At 50.0% G+C, this 21,761-nt stretch overlaps 5 protein-coding genes across 5 annotated transcripts; 2 read left to right on the top strand and 3 right to left on the bottom strand.

Annotated features, from left to right (window-relative positions):
- Positions 1 to 318: 318 nt before the first annotated feature.
- B0J16DRAFT_18462 (uncharacterized protein) lies at positions 319 to 2,261 on the bottom strand. Its single transcript, XM_046122689.1, has 5 exons — positions 1,544 to 2,261; positions 1,423 to 1,487; positions 951 to 1,368; positions 836 to 898; positions 319 to 785 (listed from the first exon to the last, which is right to left on the bottom strand). The coding sequence occupies exons 1-5, from the start codon at positions 2,008 to 2,010 to the stop codon at positions 464 to 466; spliced, it is 1,335 nt and encodes a 444-aa protein (XP_045989026.1). The 5' UTR covers positions 2,011 to 2,261; the 3' UTR covers positions 319 to 463.
- A 3,616-nt stretch (positions 2,262 to 5,877) lies between these two features.
- B0J16DRAFT_328061 (uncharacterized protein) lies at positions 5,878 to 6,839 on the top strand. Its single transcript, XM_046126188.1, has one exon. The coding sequence runs from the start codon at positions 6,086 to 6,088 to the stop codon at positions 6,341 to 6,343; it is 258 nt and encodes an 85-aa protein (XP_045989025.1). The 5' UTR covers positions 5,878 to 6,085; the 3' UTR covers positions 6,344 to 6,839.
- Positions 6,840 to 11,058: 4,219 nt separating this feature from the next.
- Positions 11,059 to 11,571, top strand: B0J16DRAFT_377838 (ER protein Pkr1-domain-containing protein; the record flags this gene model as incomplete). The annotated part of the gene is made up of 1 exon (XM_046130877.1): positions 11,059 to 11,571. The coding sequence occupies one exon, from the start codon at positions 11,059 to 11,061 to the stop codon at positions 11,569 to 11,571; it is 513 nt and encodes a 170-aa protein (XP_045989024.1).
- A 217-nt stretch (positions 11,572 to 11,788) lies between these two features.
- On the bottom strand, positions 11,789 to 14,516 carry B0J16DRAFT_18162 (uncharacterized protein). Its single transcript, XM_046122614.1, has 5 exons — positions 13,802 to 14,516; positions 13,702 to 13,727; positions 13,335 to 13,646; positions 12,476 to 13,286; positions 11,789 to 12,424 (listed from the first exon to the last, which is right to left on the bottom strand). Exons 1-5 carry the CDS (start codon positions 14,413 to 14,415, stop codon positions 11,977 to 11,979), a joined length of 2,211 nt encoding a protein of 736 aa, XP_045989023.1. The 5' UTR covers positions 14,416 to 14,516; the 3' UTR covers positions 11,789 to 11,976.
- A 1,040-nt stretch (positions 14,517 to 15,556) lies between these two features.
- B0J16DRAFT_377836 (uncharacterized protein) lies at positions 15,557 to 21,761 on the bottom strand (the record flags this gene model as incomplete). Its single annotated transcript, XM_046130876.1, has 3 exons — positions 15,557 to 15,673; positions 15,731 to 16,834; positions 16,887 to 21,761. 3 exons carry the CDS (start codon positions 21,759 to 21,761, stop codon positions 15,557 to 15,559), a joined length of 6,096 nt encoding a protein of 2,031 aa, XP_045989022.1.

Here is a 21,761-nt window from a genome sequence, read left to right as displayed (position 1 = left end):
AGCAAAACTCCATACCAATATTGTATGGGGGTATTGGCGGAAAGAAGGAGCACCATATTTTGCTCAAAAAAAACAGACTCCATAACCAATATGCTCCGGAGGCTTTCCAAAAGTTGCATGTCCTTGCCTCGACAGACATCCATCCCAAGCATGTTTCCATCATGCGTGACCATCCATATCTGGTCGCCTTGCACCTGTTAAGCAACACCAGCCATCCCATCCCATCTAGGTTTATTGTGAGATAGAACCCCAAAGGCTTAAACCAATCCGTGTATCCCCAATAGCCTTGTAGCCTGTTACCCAAAAGATATAACGCCGACCTGTTTAAAGACCGCTGTGACGATTGCAGTCGTCAGTAACCAACGCCCAGTATGGCTCAGTTCAAAATCTGAGCTCCCAAATATTGAAGTAATGATAGCATGAAGCATCTCCCGATCGTTTTTATTTTTCTTAGGTGCACGCCTCACGAGTTTCGTCGGCCTTTGCACTTGTCATGGAGGAGATGTCCGTTTCGTGCAGTAGTTCTTGTAAACTCCGCTCCGCAGTTAGGGCACGATGCTTTGGCGGCTTGTCCTGATTTCTCGCGTTGGTGTCGTAGTAGGTTGCTGAATGTCGAAAATTGTCGTCCGTTACACCCATGTTCCCAGCATCGTGGCTTTGGTCGGCTTTGCACCACTCTCACATGTCCCGCATCTTGCGAATTTGTGCTTCCGGGACCCATAACAGTTGGCACCTGGTACATGAAGCCGACATCCTGACCAACAGGCACTGGTGGCGATCGGGCGCTGCCTTGGGTTAGCTATGATGATTTAACATGTGAAGACCAACAACGTACCTATAATGATTTGATCCGGCATAAACAGGTGCATAATCCACAGGCATATTGTAGCTGGGTTGTCTATCGCAGATTAGCATGGTCCGGGCGCCGCCCTATGATGCAGGGGTCTTACAAGCTTTGTGGGTAAGTGGTAGGGTACGCCGAAGGTGGTTGCTGGTCTTCGAGAGAAGGGCTGTAAGATTGTAGGTATGTCGAATTGCTCATTGAAGTCGGGGTGTCGCTCATAAGTGTTACGGGTGCGGGAGCGGTAGTATAGGCTGGGATGCTCATGGAAGTTGTTGTGCTGGGAAGTCCCATCGCCGATGGGGAGGAATCGACATAGGGGTTGCTGTTGGCACGGCGCATTCTGTTCACAAGCCTCGAGTCTCGGCGTGCCCTATCCGATTGTCGCTTGACTTCTCGCTGATCTGTCGAAAGAGAGAATCGTGGAGGGCTTGATGTAACTGATCTTGACTGAGGGGAGACATGTCCCATTGAAGATAGTCCAGGACTAAGCAGGCTACTTCCAGAGGTGCTCGACTCGATAGGGCCTGTAGATTTTAAGTTAGCAACGTACGGGCGAAGGAAGAATGAGTGTTGCTAACCTGGCCATGTAAAGGCTGATCTTGGTCCCATGGTGAAGGCAGGGTCAAACTGAAGAGCAACAGTACTTAAGGAAACAGTATTAGCGCCTGTCTAAAATGTTAGGGTATAGAATGGTAATACCTCATGCTGGTTGATCTTGATGGGCGGGAGCTTGGTGTTAAGTGTTGATGGCCCTGTTGTGGGTGAGAGAGAGACGACCTGGACCCCTCCTGTAGTTGTTCTGAATGGTTCCAGTTTGAGTCAATGCCGGTCGAAGCCAAGGTTGGAAACTGAGAATAGGACTGAGAGGCAGGTGTGGGTAAATAAGAAGACTCGGCGGTTGGTGTGTTGAGGTAGGGGGTGGATGATGAGTAATGATCTGGTGAGGAGACCGGAGGCTGATGGGATAGTCCAAGTGTGTGAGTCTGTGGCGAGGTACTGATATTCGAGCCGAGTACAAACTCTCCGCTAACAGAAACTTGACTACTGAGAATAGATCTGGCGGGCGGTGAGCTCGAGTTGTCACAGTTTCCATCTGTTAAGGCTGAATCCATCTTGACTGAGGATGGAGGAGACGGGGGCAAGTAAAGAGACTCTGATTGAGACATACGGAAAGATGAGGAGCTAATGAAGCCGATGATAAAGGATTGGATGTTGTTGAAGTGAGGTGCCGATGTGGTTAATAAGTGACGAGCTGGGTCAAAGGATTGGGGCTTATAAGAATGCCTTGTGTAGTTGTTTAGGATGAAGAAATATCGAAGCTTGGTTTTAAAACGTTGATCTATCTATGGACCATCTGAGCCCCAAACACGACCAGGGACAGGATGTCGACTTATATGAAAGAGGGCAGTACACTATCCTCCCGTTGAACGTGCATGACGAAGTGAAGGAACACTGACACCTTGAAAGAGACTTGAGTGACATGGAGCCATGGGTACAGGACGGTACATTGCAAGGGTCTGAATTGCAGTGAAGCGTGTTCCGTGGAGCGTACGCTGAGCAATAAGAAAACATGCCGTTAGCAAGGGTGACAAATGATTGCGGGAGTGGCACCATGGAAGAGTGATGGGGGAAAGAGCAAAGCTTGGAGTATGAAGGACTGACTGGGGGGGCGTGTTGTAAACGAAGAGATCCGTTTACTAGGTAAGTGAGCCATCGTCTAAGGGACCTGTGGTCACGGCGTTGGTATGTGGCGTAGCGGGGAAAAAAGAAGCACCCATTGATAGGCTCTTTTGGAGTTGACCGGCAGCATGTTTAGGACCCATGTCGATTGCCCTACCAGGCCATCGAGGTACCCATACGACGGCTAGCTACTGGGTATGGATGTAGAGCTGACAAGGGTCGTGAGTGGGAGAGCGCGCGCACCTAACCCACCTCCAAGGCTCCATCCAAATTGGTGGGCTCTTTCTTCCACCTCAAAGTCAAGCGGGTCATGGCAGACCCTATCAATACTCCCTACACGTTACCCAAGAGAAGAGAAGACCGGCATTATGAGACGACAGCCGACCTGTCCTGAGATTGGGCTGGAGCAGGAGCCGCACCTGGCGGGTATTTGGAAATACCTGACCAGTCCAGTTTTGTCAAGCGATGAAAGGGTAAAGAGGCGCGACATGATCCAAAATACGTCAGAGTCATCAGTGATTTGCTCTGCTTCAGGCTGTTTACGTATGGGGGTTGATTGTGTGACTTGGTATCAACCCAATGCTCGCCTATATCTGTGTATGCGTCTCGTGGTCCAAAGACCGAGAAGCGGTTATCGTCGACATTTTATCGCTTAGTTAGCGTTGTTCTGTCGTATCAAGTCCTGATGTGATTTTTTTTTTTGTTTCCATTTGGACACATTCCGGGACGCGTTAGAAAGAAAAGCCACGCAAGCAGTGTGCTATGCTTTGCAGACGGCAGTTGACTGACGTTTACAAATCAACATATATCGAACGTTTCCTTGGAAGCAGAGATGCACGTATGTACAGAGGCGACAGAGGCGGGAAGAATCCTGAGAAAGCCGTGGGATTCGTATCCTTGCGCTTCGCTTCTCCGTTCGTACTCGACGAGTGAGAGGTCGATATGGGCGGGAAGGAGCCATCTCCTTGGCTGTGCGGAAACCGCAACTTGTTATCCGTTTCCTTTCTGAGGCCCAATCCAATGGCATAGATAGTCTTGCCAGCGTCTCGACCCAATAGACTGTGCAAAAAAGGGCGGGATAAAATGCTGTTCCCGCAACGCCAAGGAACAGGCACGCAGATGGCCCAGCTACCCAGGAACATTGTAGGTAGGGCCACGCAGTCTCGTCAACTTTGAGTCTCAATCTACATCATCAATCGTAGGTACCTAGCTAGACCCATCAGCTTTACTAGCGACGGGAATAGCACGGCCATGGTACGGGGTTCAAACAGAGTTCGAATGGCTTGCCTAAATGTCCATTTGCCAAGAATGGTTCGTTGCGAAAGTTCCAGCTGGGTGTTTCGGTAGGGCAATTATCCTTGAGCAGCAAGAATAATCCAATAGGCCTGTTGATAGTGAATGGCGGGTCGACAGCAATCGATTCCAGGGCCAAGGTCGCGGGCTCACGTTGAAAAAGAGCGGTCCATGGACGACCCAGGGATCAGGAAAAACGACAAGACAGTGGTATAGGGAGAGAAATAGAGGGGAAGGGGGAGGGTGGTCGGAAGCATCCCCATCCGATGTGACCGTATAGATACAGTAGCAGTACAATACAGCGTAATGAGTGCGGTGCAATGATGGTGAACCAGGGGTTCATGTTCAAGAACGCGCCCGCTAATTAGGCGTGATGCTGAATTCAATGCCGCGTTGTGTGGTGGAATAAGTCGGGATGACTCGCGGAAACCAATGCCGTGGATATGTTGGTTACAGAATAGCCATTTCGAGTCTCTGATCTAGAAGCGGGTGCATAGGAGTAGTAGACGCCTTCCGCTTTTGGCGCCCAGGATGGGTTGGTCTCAACAAGCGATGCGGGAAGGAGCAACTTAGGTTGGATGGAAGGCATCTTAGGAAGGCATGGTAGGGGGTACTGTAGGGTGCTGCCCGCTCTGCTGGGCTGGGCTGTAGGTGGTCTGTCAACCTGTAGGGCAGGCACGACGGATATCCGTTCCATCCACATGCTTAGACGCGGGTATTGGCAGGCAGGCAGGCACAACCCAACTGACACTGCGCTAGAAGGATGAGCAATGCCTGTCGCCTGTTCCATTCCCTAATTCCCTCCTGCCGCGCAATGGATAGAATAGCTAGGTTTCTATCATTCCTTCCCTTTGCTCCCTGTCCTGCCCTGTCGATGGGCGGCCGACTCTTGGCCTTGGACGTTAATCAATCCATATCAACTAGGATAGGGAACAGCCTTAGCCCGGCAGTTTCCCACTCATTATACCTTAGCGTCCAGGGCCTTTTCGCTTGTTGAATCTGTCCATGTTTATCATGGTCGCTTTCGTTCTCGCAACTTCCCCGCTCCCCCATAGACAGGGTGCCATATGTCTTTGATATAGAATGCAACACAACAGCCTGGGATCGTCAACGCGGATGAGTATCATTATCACGCACAGCACAGCCCCATGATCGCTTCGTTTTCTTCATCCTTCCCTGAGAGGGGTCCCCAGTCGCCTCAGTCGATTACTTGCTCGCCTGCCTGTCTGCTTACTATACACAATCGCCCCCATTGGCACCTTACCATCCAATTACTTTCAAGACCTGCTGTACAAAGGTCTATCGTGGCAGTACGTATATCCAGACCTACAGCACAGAACTGTAGCAGACAGGCCGCAGGTGACAAAAATAGGCTCATGCAAGCAACCACAGGGCTGGTAGGTGATATTAAGCGCGAAAGTCTATCAAAGTCGACTTCCATAACGGGTAATCACCGGGAATCCGTATACCCTCCATCTCTTGCTCTCGTTCTCTGAGTGTCGGTGTCGGTGTCAGGTCGTCTTTGTGTAGTAACAAAAAAACGCCCGTCATCATTCTCACTCACCGTCAACGTGCACCATCATCATTGGAACCCTCGGGGTCGATTTCAACTTGCAGATCAACAAGTCCGAGAAAGATTCTTCAACCAGAATGACAGCTTCAAATGTCGGACTCGAGCATGCATCGGACCGATGCATCATGACAGCCCTGGGCGGGTGTAACGCTGAACTGGTAGCTCCACCTGTATCCGACAGCAGATGGGAGGCTTGGGCTGTTTAGGCTTGGTGAACAAACTGCTCGTAAAGACTTTGCGGTGATTGGCTGAGGCGCTGAGAGCGTCTAATCAACCCAATCGACAATGCTACATCAACCACAGGCGCGCAAAAACTTGCCAACGGGAGAGAGAGCGGGGATCGTCCTGGGCCCCAAAGGCGCAGTGCAACAAAAGGACATTGACGTGGATCAACAGCCTTAGCGTTTGGCCCCCGACAGTCGGGAACCAATCGGAAGAATTCACTTGAACTACAGCTTAACCCAAAGGAACCTTAGATGCGACTGTCTCTCTGAGGACCCAGTTCTCGAGCTTCAAGGTCTATGCTGGCAAACTTCATCATGTTGCTCATGACTTGCGGGTTTTTGCTCCATTTCAGCCCCCAAACAATACCTACGATCTCAAGCATGTGGCTGAAGCTTCGTCCGGGCGAACCTGCCAAAGCTCCAACACTTGGCTGCTGAGCTTGATGAGCTCAATACTCAGATTCAACGGCTATGTTGGCGGTGTCGCTGATATTCGCTTGGAGCATTACACAGCCTCTTACGATCATACTCGCTTGCTTGAAGAAATGTTGCAAAAATAGCTATACAACTGGGCCCCTGCTTGGCAGCTCACTCATTCACATCAAATCTTACATACGCATGTACTCAGTCACCGTCACAGCTGTCAACCATGGCACGCTCAAGAAATTCCGACTTGCGGGTCTCTGTCGATATCGCGATCCAAGATACAGATACAGGCTCAGATGGTGATCAAAGCAGGTTGAGCCAGCAAGCATGATCCATCTCATCTTGAAGAACTTGCGCCAGCTTTGGCCGTTTATTGGTTGCTTTCGTTCTTTTATTCTTTGCTTTTTAAAAACATTTATCGTGTATCAAGATATTTCTCGGGTTATTGGCACGATTCTTTACTCAGTTCTACCGGTAGCTTTCCTGCACTGATCCAGCCAGTGGAGAAATATTACGTCCAAGACACCATGTAGCAGGCGCTATAGGCTTAGTCCGTGGACTTGGTCTTCTGTTCCTGTTGCTGTTACGAAGATCCAAGGTTTGGCTACTGGATGTATCCAAATATCTCATGAGCTGTTGATCTGTGCCAAGCTTCAACCCAGTTAGGGACAACGCTAGCCATCTCAAGACAGCTCAGCCCGTTTTGTATGCAAGAGTACGGCACAAGTCGAGGATCTATCAAGAACTATGGGCCCAGAATTGCCTCTTGCAATGAGCCTAATGGCTTTCGAGAAATGCATACTAACAATGTGAAGGAGACCCAATCTCAAAACTGTTACGTCTGATCTGAAGCTAGTTCTCCGGTAGTGATCAGTGATTACTGAGCTAACTTACGCGCGCGGCATCCCCACCCTACCCTTTGACATTAAGTCCAAAGCTAAGACGGCGACTCAGAGAGCCGTCGAACTAAGAGCACTCGCACACGCATTCGCTCACAGTTCAAGGACGCCACGCATGTTTCAGACAGCCCACGGTTCCGTGATTCTATAGAAATTCCCCGGAAAAAGCCCTAGGGGAAAGATCAACGAAACGGCTGCGATCCCTTACAGCACTAGATCACACCGCGATATGCTCCGGTCGAAACATGTTGGCTTGATCTCCCATTTGGTTTGAGCCTTGACGCGGGCCAAATTGGGTGTTCAGTTGACCTGGACCTACTACTGCAGCTCGTAGAACCGGCAAAGATTGATTTATGTCGCTGCCTAGGTGACGATCGATGCCCTTTCGGAATTAAAGGCCTGTGCATGATGTCTGAGGGTGGGCGTAAGGGCCATCACAGGGCAAGGCAGACTTGAACTTGGATTGGAAGCTGTGATATTCCAAATGCCTGGAGAGATCACAGCTACGCCATCAGGCCGCGATTCTCCCGATTCGCCGATCTGCTATGATTCGAGTGCTGTCTTCAGCACTGCAAGTTTCATCGATCAATCCTCCAATACCAAGCAATGACGAAATGAAGCTAAAGTGCATTGTTACCAGAAGCAACAACACCTTTCATCTGGCCTGACTCGGTGAATTCCGGGTCTCAAACAATACCACGACAGGCCGTCCATGTCATGTACGTTAACCTAGTCTCGGCAGTGAAGACTCGAGGCACATGCTGGCCATGTGTTGAAGATCGACTAGTTCCCATTAGTTGACGTTGACGTCCACTGTCAAAGCAAAACCTCAATCCCCCTCCCGATCATTTCGAGTGCAAGGGTCCTGGTCTGGTTTCATGACCGCTATGTCCATCTATTGTACGCTATCATGTACATCGAGATACTTGCAACATTAGCCTTAACGGCTGCTCCGGCGCCGGGAAAACCTTAGCAGGCACTAGAGAAGGCTCGCAGAAGGTCGGGTTCTGATTAAGCTCGTCCTCGAATGTCTGATCTCGAACCGCAGTCACGGTGTAAGTGCTGGGGTGCCTGGGTGCTTGGTCGTGCAATACAGTACACAATGACAACCCAACAGCATGGGTAGCAGTCTTGCTGATCACCCAGTATCCTGGTCACAGCTGATTTTCTCGGTTCCGAGCTACGCAGTGCTTAATCCCTGAGCATAACGTTACAAGCCACCACGTTGTTTCAACACTCAGATTGCAATATAAAACTCACAAATATGATGAGGTATTTCCCACATCTGATGAGTCGCGAGGCAGTGTTGATTAGTGAAACACTTGATGTGCCAATTCCTTTTTCGCTGTCTCTGAGAGAAGAGATACGTACCATGAGTTGTTGTTGCCAAGGGCACTGACGCCAATTCGTTATCATGCATGCAAGCGAAATATGTCAAGTTCTTAGCCTGTCTGGGATTTTGGCAGACTCACGCTCGCCCACTCCTTACGTACGCGTTCGACTACTGACGTTGAGTGTTGGGACATCCTTAGCCATACAGTATATCCGGACAAATGCTGAGTCTCCGCAGTATGGACTTGAAGCTTGCTAAATCCTACTATTTGACAAGACCCAGTTACACATGCTTCCTCGGCCTCCACTTGAAGAACACTTGAAGAACATTTGTGCGGTCAGTGTGCAATACACTAAACTAAGCCGTTCCTACTCATCAACATTGACACTTGTGGCTCCGACTAATGCTAATCTAATGTCAGGGCAACTTCTTTAGAGAGCTGTGAGGCGGCTCCTTCAGGATTAAACCCATGCGTTGAAACTATCTTGGAGATCTTAGTGGAATTGGCCGGCAGTCACTTTGTTGCCTTGATGACCATTGCGCTCTTCCTGTCGATCTACATCTGGACTCTTGAAACTTCTATGATGGGACGAAGAGTGCAGAACCACGTTTAAGGGGAAGAAGGAGCTTTAATGCTCCATCAAGTTTGAGATATAGCATCTGGAGAACGCCTAACCTGGTCCTAGCATAAAGAATCAAGGAGCTTGGATCTCAAATTTCAGATGAAAAGTCGCCTGGCTTGATGATACTGTGTGTATCTCCTGGGAAGATCTATACTACCAGTATCAGGTTCAATGCGCTTGCAACGTTTATTCGTTGTTTTGCCACCGAATCCAACTAGATGATGCGCATATGCGAGTGACGATAACTATCTGAGACCACAGTGGCGAGCTATCGACTCAATAGACGGTAAAAAGGACTCGGTATTCTTGCCGAACATATCCGTCTCTATTTCAGGTCTTTGATCTCTTGACCCCTTTTCCTCTTCTCTCCCTTTTAACCATCTGTTCAGTAGGATCCAAACAGAGAGGGGTGGGTCGAGAAGAACCACCGACTCGAATCCTTCGGGGGTTTCTTCCTTCCAACGGCCGCAGCTTTCTTTTCCATGCCCACAAGATCGAGTCTCGACTCCTAAACGAACCCTTATTCGAATAGTGGCAAGGCGGAACCTGACCCGGGGCCATGCAGTATCCCAGGTAGCTGGATGCAGGTTGAAGGGGGGCCAAGTTGGAAGCTTTAGCCTCTGCTGCACTAATGCTAATCTTCGCTCAAATTGATGACCCGGCGGCTAGTCTGTCGAACCAGAGTTGACGCTCTTACGTATGTATTTCACGGGGGTGGCTGTGGTTCGTTCCTCTCATAAGATGGGTGGTGACCCTTGAGGGGTCTATGCCTTTTCGAGGCTGTGTGCAGTATCAGGATCACGGTGGAAGGATCAGGATCAGACGGGAGATTCCGCTCAGAAGCACGTCAAACTGGCGGACCTAGTTGGATTTAAGCTGTTTCTGTTTGATACGCCTAATCTGCTCAACAGTCGGTACTTGCATGGTGTTATAACTGTGTCATAGCTGGGTCTCTGTCGGTGAACTCACGTGTCATGCAACGACCATAGACCAAGTTGAGATGAGATTGAAACAATCTCTTTAGATGGCCCAAGCTGTTTGTTTAGTTTGAATGGCTGGCTATGTTTTGTGTCAGTATACGGTTTCATGGTTGGGTCGGAAGGGTGGTGTTGGTTGTGATGCTTCATCTTTGTCCATCAACTAATCAATTCATCCACACAACTACAATTTGACGAAGGATTCGGAATCAGATATCTCTGGCAGAGACTGTCGCATTCTGGAGCTTACAAGATTGAATTCGCAGAATTCTTGACGATGATGTTCGAGAAGTTTGCGTGGTGTTCCGGACCTAGTACAGGGTAAGTTAACATCGAGATTGGTAATGGCATTTATCAGCCCGACCCATGAGTTGGGAAAGTATATTGATTGATCTTTCTGGTGCCTATCATCATGATCAGGTGCTTGACTAATTAAACCAGTGCGGTGTTGATACCATACAGTCGGTTGAGTGATACGTTGTGTGGTGACTCTGCAGGTGACTGTTGGGGCTATTTGTGATGCATTTGTAGAATAGAACCTCTCAAACGCACAAAAAGACGACCAACGCCATATCAAGCTCATGACCACAAAGAACAATTCCAATTCCAATTCCCCTCAAGTAATACAAATAATTAATATCGTCATCCGCAGTCACGAGGTCCTCATGTCGAACACCAGATCTCCAAAGTAATGACTTATGTAATCCAATAAGAGCCCGGCACGCGATCTGGGTCATTCACGGCCTAAGAACCAACCACCTGTCGTCATTGCATCTACCTACGATACATACAACAGCATAAGCACAAAACCTCTTTCTCACAAAGAGAAAAGGACAGCAGTTCACTCACAGAACGATAACAACTGTCCTCTCGTCAACCAGAACACTCGGACGAAGCTGGTTGGGCTACTTATTCGCAAACTGTACAGTGGTCGCCAGGCAGCGACCGCTTCTGTCCTTACTTAAACAAGACGAAGCGAAAATACGACGTCGAACCGAAAAGAAAAAAAAAAAAACAGACACCACAGTAATAGCCTGCCTCATCTCGTTACATACCAAACAAAGCCACAACATCATCGCGATAAAGCATACTATTGCTCCTACAGTAGTCCCAATACCTACTATACACCTGCCGCGTGACAATCAACCCCCCTTGTCAATAACGACCCCGCGATACATCATCAACCATGTCATCCTTCGTCGTCAAGCTCTGGGAAGACATCTTCACCCCAGGCCCAACGCCCACCATCCTCAAGGCAGCCAACGCCTCCTTCGCCGCTCTCCAGTTCGTCCTCTTCTGCCTTCTGCTGGCCACATACAACATCCACTGCGTCATCCTGTCCATCCTTTGCGGCGGTCTGTGGTGGAGCGTGAATTGGTTCGCTGCCGAGCTGGCTATCGCGCAGCGCGAGCAGCGTGAAAAAGAAGAGAAGGAAAAGCAGCAGAGAAAGGAAGCACTGGGAAATGACGACAACGACGATAGCGAAACAGAGGTCGACACCCCGGCTCCGAATAAGGCGCCTCCCGTAGTCTCCGATGCCGCTGCAACCTCCCAAGTCGCCGTCGCCGCTGGACTCGAGCCCCTCGAGTCAAAGGGTGAGGTGAAGCAGCGTGGTGGTACAACAGGGACGCAATCGAGCGTTAGCACTGAGGATGAGTGGGAGAAGGTTTCGGAGGCCGAGAACGAGAAGGATAAATAAAGTGTATGCATGCACTGGTCAACGTACATGGTGATGTCTATACAATCTTACATGGGCAATTATCGAGGTGTTGGCGGCATAGGAGTAAGAGGTAGCATCGGAGTTGTTAAGGATACCCCTTGCGATATCTTTTCTTGGTGACTTGTATATGAATAGCGTGGTCACAATCACTCGATATCCCAACTACATTCAGCGAGCAATTTATGACGATATCTATTTGATGTGTATATCGCTACCGTCAGGTATTGTACCACTGAAATACCTATCCAGTCCTTCGTATAACTTCGTTTAATCCCAGATCTATACTCACCGTGTTTGCGCCAACGCCGTCATCATAATACAAATTAGCCACATAAACAAACGAGATTAACTGTACAAGGCGATTCTTTGGTCTGAAATTATCCATCACATAACCTTCAGCTTTCGCGTCACATATGCCGCAACTATACTGCTCATCGCTCCAATGAACAAGCACACCGCAATCGCGTTCGGGCCATCTGCATCTGGCTGCTTCTTAGCATCGTCGGCCAGTTCGGGACTTTTACCAGGCTCGAGAATGGCGAAAACGATGGTTGAAATGAATGTGCCCACAAATTGCGGAAGGGTCGTGTAAATGTTGAGAATGCCGAAGTAGATGCCTGACAGCTCGCCCGTGGAAGCTGTAGAGGGTAGGTCTACTTCTGAACCATGATCTAAGTGCATGGGCGCATCATCATGATTCATCCCAGATAGCTCGATATCGGGTTCGTCTGAAATACGGCGATAGGAACCATCTGCTCCAGTCTCTCCGCTCATCTTATTGACTTCGACACCAAGAAAAGCACTTGGAGCCCACATGGCCAATGTCCACGGTCTAATTCTTGTGTTAACAGCGTGCATGAGATCGAACGTGGGCTAAACTTACATGCCACAAAGACACACTAGAACTGTCGCAAACCGGAAGCTTGTTGCAAAAGGCGCTAAAGCCATGGACGCAGCAAACATCAAATGACCAAACATCCATGCTGTCAAAAGGCTAGGCTTCATCTTGTTGAAGCGTGTCAAAAAGCCTGCAATAGCTTGAGGAGGCCGATGTGTAAAGGCGTCATCCTCCGGTGACTGAACGAACATGGGTAAGATCCAAGCACCCGCAAAAGTGATCATCGAGTACATGACCAGCGCGGTGCTTCCTATGCGACCAATGGCACCCAAGGTATCTTCGGATTTCCTGGCATCGGCTGGCACGTCGTAACGAAAGTACGTTTCGCCCACCCATGTAGTACTGTAGAAGAGAAAGGGAAACCAACCGATCCAAGCCCAGAACTGTGCCCAGCAGATAGCCTGTATACGAGGAGGCAGGTTCAGCAGTGTCGACCAGATCTGGCGGAATACCTGGAAGCGACCCTCGTGTTTGGCAGGCTTGGACGTTACCAGGACACGTTCTGTAACGGCCCAGCATGTGAGCGCCGTTGAGCCCAAAAGTGCAATCGTTGAGATGACCGTGAGCTGCTTAAACTGGGTATCGCCGAGCGTTTTCCCAAAGAGGCTTACAAGATCGACAGCCCCAGCTCCATATGCGATCATATGGCCAATGGATGACATGCGGCTTGCTGTGGAAACGGACGTTAACTTACACCCAATCCAAACGATATGTGACGACTTACACCAAGCCGCTCCCGACTGTTGCTTTTCGATCGGCAAAGAATCAACGACAAGGCTTTTTGAGCACGACATTACTGGGTCATGTTAGTTTTTAATCATTCAGCTTATAGGAAAACCCATACCAGCATTGATAGCGAAATCGACTACGTAGATGGCCAGTACAGCCAGTACGATCGTGGGTCGCTTCGCAGCCTCCTCATCGCTAATGAAGAAACCGACGATCTCACGAGTGAAACCTAAAATCAAGAGGCTGATAGCAACAACGATGGAGCCAACGACCATCAACGGCCGTCGACGCCCCCATTTGGACTTGCTTTCGTCTGCGATGACACCCACAACAGGTTGAACTACAAGGCCAGACAGAGGACCAGCAATCCATACCAGCGAAGTGTTGCTTTTGGTTAGACCAAGGTTAAGCAGATACGGTGTGCAATCTGATAAAGTGTTAGTGACGACAATGATGAAAGTATACTGTAATTAGACACATACAAGTCATTTCAATACCCCATGTGAAGCTAATTGAGTGAATGAATGTTAGAGGATTGATTGACTGTTCGTCATATCGCAGAGACTCGCAGGGTAAACGTACGTTATGCCAATGGTAACAAAACTTAATAGAATCATGCGCATTGCTTCAGAGTTGCCTCTGATAGCAGGCTGTCCCGACCAGGTGGCCATGTTGGGCGAATTGCGCCCTTGGCGTATGTAGCTATAGCTGTCCGCGCTATCTCGCTCTGAGTTGTTATGTTCGGAGGAGTCTCGTTGAGGATGGCTACCGTGAGCCTCAGCACTCGTCGAAGAGGGAGTTTGAATGGGCGATGAAGGACCTCGAGAGGAATAGGGTGCGTCAATGGATACGGCAGAGGCCGAAGGAGATATCGAAGGCGTCGGTAGAGCCGAAATCGACGACGAAGGTGAAGTGGAGCGGACACCAGGTACAGATGGGACCTCGAGACGAGTATTAGGCTGGATAGTATGCGAACGAGATGAATTCTGATGATGATAATGCTGCTGTGACTGTGACTGTGAGCCTTGATTCTGTTGATTGTCAAGTTCAGTCTCGTTGTGGTTGGAGTCGCGGAAATTAAATTGCGCCTGTTCAGGATCAAGTTCCTGATGACGACGATGATGCTGATGCCGCCGTTGCTGGTGCGGGTACTCGCGATCGATTGCCTGCTCTTCCAGCGAGCTTGTCGCGGGCATGGCGTGTAATGTGGGTCATGGAACAGAGTTGACGGTACCTTTATGCGAAGCTTTCTGTTCTGCCAGGGGTAGAAGTCAAGCGAAAGACTTGGCAGAATGTGCGAGTGGCATGGGGAACATGCCTAAGGGATGTTAAGCGCAGATTATGTATGGAAGAGGAAGAGAAGCCAGCATTGGAGATGCCGGTTGATCTACGCTAATAATGATAGAGGTAGTAAGCAGCCATAAAATAGGTTCAATCCAGGAAGGTGTGAGCATGCACTCCCTTCCTTACACAGGACATCTACCTACTGCAAGGGCGGGGGATCGATGGAAGCTTGGACGGGGCAGTAGCGGACCTTTCTCCCTAGCTTCGCTTAGTGCAGCGTCACATGTTAGACGTTGAAAACACCAAAAGTGCTCTCATGGCCATTGTTTTATATAGCCTTCAGCAAATCATTTTACATAGATACGTGGACTAAATCAACCGAAGAGAATCATCGCTTTACGGCTCTTATTTGACGAGGTTTGACAGAGTATAACTCAGTCATGCATTCCTGGTGTTTCATTCAGTAATCAACAAATCTTTCCATCTCTTCTACTAAAACAAACAGCAGCAAAATGTAATGTTCATAGCAGTGCGAGCCCTGCCCGCATAACTTCTTTCTTTATTCCTGCATCTCTCACATCCGAAATCTTACATACGCTGTTGGTATTTTGTTCTGAACGCCGGGCTCCCTCCCTTAAAACAACCGTCCTCGAGCTGTGCCTCGCCTTCCATCTCATAGCTCCGACCCTTCCCCCGAGGACAATGAGAAAAGCTAATACAAAAACAATAAGTCCAAACAAATGAAAGCTGAATCGATTAACACATAGGTGAATGCCAAGTTCCAGAATAAACGGGAGCCAATATCAAAGGATGGGCAAGAAAGTGAAGTCGTGAAAGATAAAGGCGGAAGATGCAAACAAACATGGATGACTTCCATGATCGAACTGCCTTTTTAGTCGATGTAGGTCCAAATTGCATGTCCGTACAATAAACGCCCAAGCTCCGATCTTGAATCCTGGTATGGGTCTGATGCGTTGAATAGTTCAGTCGTCGAAAAATAAAGCTGGTTGAGGGGTTCAACATGCCGAGACCTGGGTTAATCTTAAGCTGTGCTTATGAATCGGCAAGCCTGGCAAAGTGCTTGGACCAAATCCACCCGACTCGATCGTCTGGATCGTCCTGGTTTTTCGCCAGCCAGAGTTCTCCTTTCTCGCCAAGAACATCGAATATCTAGATTATCAATTAGCATCTGAACCTCACCACCGTTTGATATGCAGTTCTTCTTACCTCGCCAGCTTGATACACCAAGTACGGGTACCCAGCTTCATGCTTTGTTGTAGCAATATTGAACTCAAAGAGCGATGCAGCCAGCCAAAGCACGTTATACCCATCATCTACTGGCGCCCGCTCCCTAGACGAAGCTCGGGAGGATCGAGCACTATCTTCGGGTCCATCAGCTGGCGGTAATGCCGAGTGGAAAAGCCCGGAGAATCGCCGGCTTTCCTGGGATTGAGACTGGTTGTGAGAGCTATAAGTAGTTTGTGAGTCTCGAAGTTGCTGTGTAGCTGAGTCTGAACTTTGGCGTGGAGCACCACCAGAATCGAAGCTTCGGCCTGTGCTTGGTCTTGTTGAGGCAGCAAAAGACCGCGCACTGCCTGCGAGTTCGGGGGAGATAGGGGATGCCGTGCCTTGCTGGTGATTGCTAATACCTGCATAGTGGTCGCGGTAGTAATACTGGTGTGGGCTGGGAATGTTGCTTGCCGTAACCACAGTAGGCGACGACGTGTAGGAACCACTGTGGCGCTTTGTGAAGTCTTGAGCTGGGACACTTGGTACCTTCTCGCTGCTCACTGAAAGGCCTCGACCCCGTGAATCACTTTCAGATGGACGCGATCTCATCCTAAGGGAAGATGACTCGTCGGTACTCCTTGTAGTCGACTGTGAAACCCGGCCTCGGTACATCGGGTTAAGAATACCAACACTGGCCAGCTGTTCTTGAGCGTACGGGAAATCCCGATTAAAGGTTGCCACGATTTCTTTAAGATCTGGCGTGTCAGGGCAGTCACCAAGTACCACTTTCATCTTGTCTTTCCAGATGCCGTACCAGGTCGTTTGGATATTGACAAGATTGGCCAGACAAATGTGGCCCACCTTTTCAGTCAAGCCGGATAACCTAGGAAGCTCCTTTTTCAAAGTATCGTTCAAGGCCTCGTACTGCTCGACCTGCTCGTTGAGCTTCCCGTCAATGCTCTTGCCTGCTCGCTTCAGTTGCTCGTAGCGCTCAAAGTCAACCCGCCGCTTCTGGCGCTTCTTCATCGCCAGTGACGGGTTGCCATAGGCCTTGATAACTTGTTCAAAGGGCTCAATGACGGTTTTTCGGACTTGCGTCAACTGTTACTTGTGAGTGAGTGTGTGACAAAGGCGGTCTATGGGGTTTGCTTACATGGTCCTCGAGAGCAACCTTTTCGAGATCCCGTATAGAGATATTGAACTGTACCCACTTGCTTTCGAGTTCAGGATAATTTCCAGGCTGAAGCCGCATAACCAACTCGATGGAGGAGAGGTATCGCAAAAACTCATGCACATACTCGGACACTTGTCGCGTGTAGAATTCGACATCTCGAAGAACAACTTGCAAGCGTAGGTAGTCATCGCTAAACTTCTCGTTAAGTTTCTGATACTCAGTATCATCCATTTGGCGAGCACCCGGCGCTTGAAGTTTGTCGACTCGTTTGCCGAACGCTCGTACGAACCCTGCTTTGACATCGGATTCCTTTCGCTTTCTGCCTACAATCTGGCCAACCAATTCAAAGTTCTTCTTCGTCTTGTTGATTTCGATTATGGAGTTCTCAAGAAGGGTTTTAGCCTCCAGAAGACTTTGACGGTCAGGGTGGTCCTCTGGAGTGTGAACCAACAACGTCCCGATGAGGTTGGGGTATTTGGTAATGCGCTGCATAGGCTTGATCAGGAGGGAGTCCAAATCCCAAGCGGCTGTCAAGTCTTTCGCAACTTCATTACACTCATTAAGCCACACCTTGACCGTAGGATCCATTTGTATGTCGATGAGTCGCTTTGCTGCCCCATCACTGTTCCTCAAGAAGCCTTCATGAGCCAGCTTCATACTTTCCATATTAGCTTTGAAGATAGGCCCAATCTGAACGGTACGATCCTTGGTATCATCGATATCGGCGGGATTAGTTTGTGAGGGCTCGGACATCATGGAGCCTTCCCTGGCGAGAGCCGATCGCCTTCCCTGCATGGCATACACTGCAAGAACCGCCTCTTTGATCTGGGCAAAGAACGCTGTGTGGAATGCGATGATCTCGTCCGTGTTTCGGAAAATGAGCTTCACAGTGGTGGCATCAAGTTTAGGACAAGCTTCTGCTGTACCTTTGTAGATCTCTTCTACAATGTTCATGTCGCGCACGAAAACAGCCTCTGTGTCGACGAGTTCCTTCAGAATGTTGCGACGCTGGGTGAGCCGTTGCCTCTCCTTTTCTGTCATTCCCTGCTTATCATTTGTTTCGGAGGCAGCATCTCCATTCAGAGTAGCTGCATCGGCGAAGTACTGATTGCCTGTTGACAGTGATGTATTATCCGTTGATTGAGGCGTCGTCATCATAGGTATGTAATCTTCCGAGCCTCGTTCCGAATTGACAAATGTGCTTCCGCTTTGCGACTGGTCGTAATAGACACCAGATGCCCGTTGCGAGTTACATGCGGAGCCGGACGTTGACGCCGGAATAGGAGGAGGCTCGTGGTTGGGTGACGGGAAATACGAGAAACTCTTGCTGGCTCTGTTGGAGAGGTAAGGAATTGAGAAATCATCCCCAGTGTTCAACTCAGGGAGCTGGTGACCGAGATACGGCGACCGGGTTGAATCAACAGAAGGGCGGGGCTCTGGTTGACTGTTGCGAACCTCCGGGGGGCGGTTGGTAGGCCGGCTGTTTCTATGGATAGATGTCGTTTCAAAGATTGTGACATGGCCGTGATCTCCGGTGTCATTTTCGTCGTCGATGTCGGTGAATACTGATGACCGGACCGCTGGCGACACATCCCCACTGTTTACAGAAAAGTCCGTCCATGTTGACTGCTGACTGGTTCTATTAGGCGCAGACAAAGCCGGTACCATAAGATTTGCTGTAGAGTCAGGACGCTGGTGGTCATCGAAAGTGTATTGCCGTTCGTTAGTGTCGATGGATTCACAGGTGGAAGCCCTGTGTGATGAGACTCGATCATCAGATGGGGCCTCGGACCTGCAGCCCTTCCTACTTTCATCGTCCATATCCTCAGTGCAGCAGTCGGTGACAGCATCGTCGTCATGGGAGCGGTGATATTGTCTCTGTAGTTCACCGTATTCCGAATCAGACTGGCAGTCTGATTCATAGTCAGGCTCTATCCTTGGGAAGGGGACCGTTTCTTCGGGCTTGCTGATCGGTCGTGAATCATCACTAGGCGGCAGAATCGTTATTGTGGTTTCGCAAGAAGATTGGACATTTTGACGGCTGTCATCTTCGTCGAGGCTGGCACCAAATGAGCCAGGAATTGCAAGCTCGTCAGCAATATGGTGTCTAGATGAAGAATGTTCACTTGCGTGAAGCGCTACTGACGTAGGCTTTGGTCGAACCGGTGAATCAGGACCGTCTTCGAAGGGGTATTGATACTCCGCTCTTGGGGGAGACGCAGGCTTCTGAGTCTGCGGACTAGGCGGTTTGACAACTGTGATGGGAACCTGAAGTGGTGTTTGCGCAGACCTCGGGGGAGTCGTTTGGGGTTCGTTATCAAACTCTGTTGTTTCTGATGCTGCCGAAACTATACTCAAAGGTCGTTCTGACATCTCAATAGGAGGGCTGAGTGCAGGAAAGCTACCGGGAACGCCAAGCGTGGGCGAATCAAAGTCGCTTTTCGATGGCTCAGCGGTGGGTGTTGCCTGAGAGCTGGCAGATAGCATCAGCGAAGCGGGGGGCAGTGACATCGCGATGTCTACGGGACTCATCGTTGGATCGTCAATGAACGGTGTAGGTTGCCGGAGCGGATCTGCAGGAATCTGTCCATATGAAGCATCGTAGCCATCCGAGAAAACCGGACCATCTGCATGGTCAATCGCATTCAACGCATTTTGAACTTGCACAGCATGAGGAAGCTCCGGGCTCGAAACCGGCGGTTGAACAGTTGGTACTCCCGGTACTGGTTGGTGACTCTCTGGAAGAGGTGGAACTGGAGGAATATCGGAGAGGTCTTGTAAGTCTGCACCGCCTGATTCTGAAGTTATGGATGGCGAATGTGCGAGTGAGGATGTAGCGCCAGCGGCGTTAGCAGCCCTTGCCTCAGCGGCAGCCTCCATTTCCTTTCGCCTTCGATCTGCCGCCTTTTGTCGTGCTTCAAGCACCTGGCTGTCGCGGATGGACTTGGTATACGCCAGTCGAATATGTTCTCGTCGCTGTTCGAAATCGATTGGCCCTATAGCTATCTTTCCACGACGTGAGGATGGTTCGGCAATCCTAGATGGTGGCATAGAACCCGGATTTGGTGACCTGGCTCTCTCCACCGCCCTCATTCGTGAGCTTGCTGTTGTGGCTACGGACACAGGCTGACGGGGCCGAGAACTCCTAAGCGGAGGGGAGAGCTTCGGGGGAGGTGCAATAATGTTGGCTTGGAGACGATTGTTATTTGTTGGCGTAACGAGGTTTCGGGGTGCCGGTTTTCGGGCAGCGCCGCTCTGGGTGGGTGTCTTGGCTCTTGTTGGAGTCTTCGCCCTTGTCGTGGTCGGAGTCTTCGCCCTTGATGTAGTTGGGGTCTTTGCCCTTGATGTAGTCGTAGGTGTCTCCGCCCTCGATGTGCGGCCATTAACCTGTGGTCTTTTGAGATTAGGAGAATTCGAGCGTGTGGACGGCGCCGAATCGCTTGAACTATTCAACTTCTTGACAGAGCGTGGTAGCTTGGAAGATGATCCAGCTCCAGCTGTATTATTGGTGGTCGGTTTTCGAGAGGGCGTCTCGCGGGACGCAGCAGGCACCGAAGGCGACCTGGGTATATCGCTACGTGACCGCGCGTGACCTTTCTGGCGAGGGGCTCGAACTTGAGGCGGTTGGCCGTTGTTATCGTCCCCGTTGAGGCTACGGTACCAGATATCCGGAGATGTAAGGTCGGCGACATCTGGCGGATCAGACAGGCTTCTTTGATGGCTGAAGGGATGATACAAGCTCGATTCGGAAGTCCTCCTTGGGCGGACGCCCTCAATGCCATAACCGAGGGCTGAAAAATTGTACTGATCGGGAAGAATCTCGCCGAACAGTAGGCCTTGAGAACGCGAAGATGTGGGGGAGATGGAAGAGGAAGTCGATTGTTGTGGTGGAGCCTCTTGTGCCAAGTTGGAAGAAGACTTAGAGGCATTTGAGTTTCCGCTAGCCGCATTTCGTGGTTTCCCTATACGACTTGCGAAAGACTGAGAATTACTCGAGACCTGGTCCTCAGCAACATATCTTGATCTTTGGGAACGAGCTGAAGAGGAAGCCGTTTGCTTGTTAAAAGTGCTGCTGCCATCACGTAAAGCCGAGTAACCCGTTCCGCCATTTCGCAGTTGTGGACTGGCACCGTCATGCCGAGTCTTAGCTGCAGCTCCCATATGCGCTGGAGCACGGGGGATCGATGAAGGTGCAGCACCGTTTTGGTCGAACCGTCTCTTCAAATCTCTCACGCTGGGGTGAGTTCCTGTAGGTTTGTAGCCCGGGAGGGCAGTTCTGTTGTCGACGGGATTCGACGCTGAACGCATGTTTGTATGTGTTTGAGAAATGACAGGATGTTTTGGTGTAAAGCCATTACCGTTAGAGCGCAATGACGGACGCGGGGCCGCAGCAGCCACAGAAGGTGACTCTGTATTATTTTGGTTCGTTACACGATAGCTCTTGTAGAAATCGTCTGGATTTACGGGGTTGAAAGCATGATGGGCGCCCGCGGGATGGGAGTTGTGGTCGTCGGGGTGCGGCACAGGAGCGTGGGAGTAGAGGCCGCTGTGGTCGAAATGGGATGCAGGAGTAGCGGAATGAGAAGAGTCTTGGAGGTGGTGAGAGTGATCGGTCGGCACCTGGTCGTGGAGGTAGGCTTGGGGTAAAGAATCGGTATCGCGGTCGATGCGGCGGTCGTAGTCGTGATCGTGAGATTGTTGACGTTGGTGCCTGTGATTGTAATTGTGGTTGTAGTTATGGTTGGAGAGGTGGTGAGGCTCGAGATTGGGGTTTTGGAAACCAGAGTCTACGTCCTGTATGTCGGCTTGGAGGCCCGCGTGAAGGGCCAGGTCCATGTCCATGTCGTGGTCCAT

Source organism: Fusarium flagelliforme (assembly GCF_020744385.1).
Source record: "Fusarium flagelliforme strain FIESC 12 MPI-CAGE-AA-0113 chromosome Unknown B0J16scaffold_1, whole genome shotgun sequence".
NCBI lineage: Eukaryota > Fungi > Ascomycota > Sordariomycetes > Hypocreales > Nectriaceae > Fusarium > Fusarium flagelliforme.
This window is presented reverse-complemented; position numbering and strand designations above follow the sequence as displayed.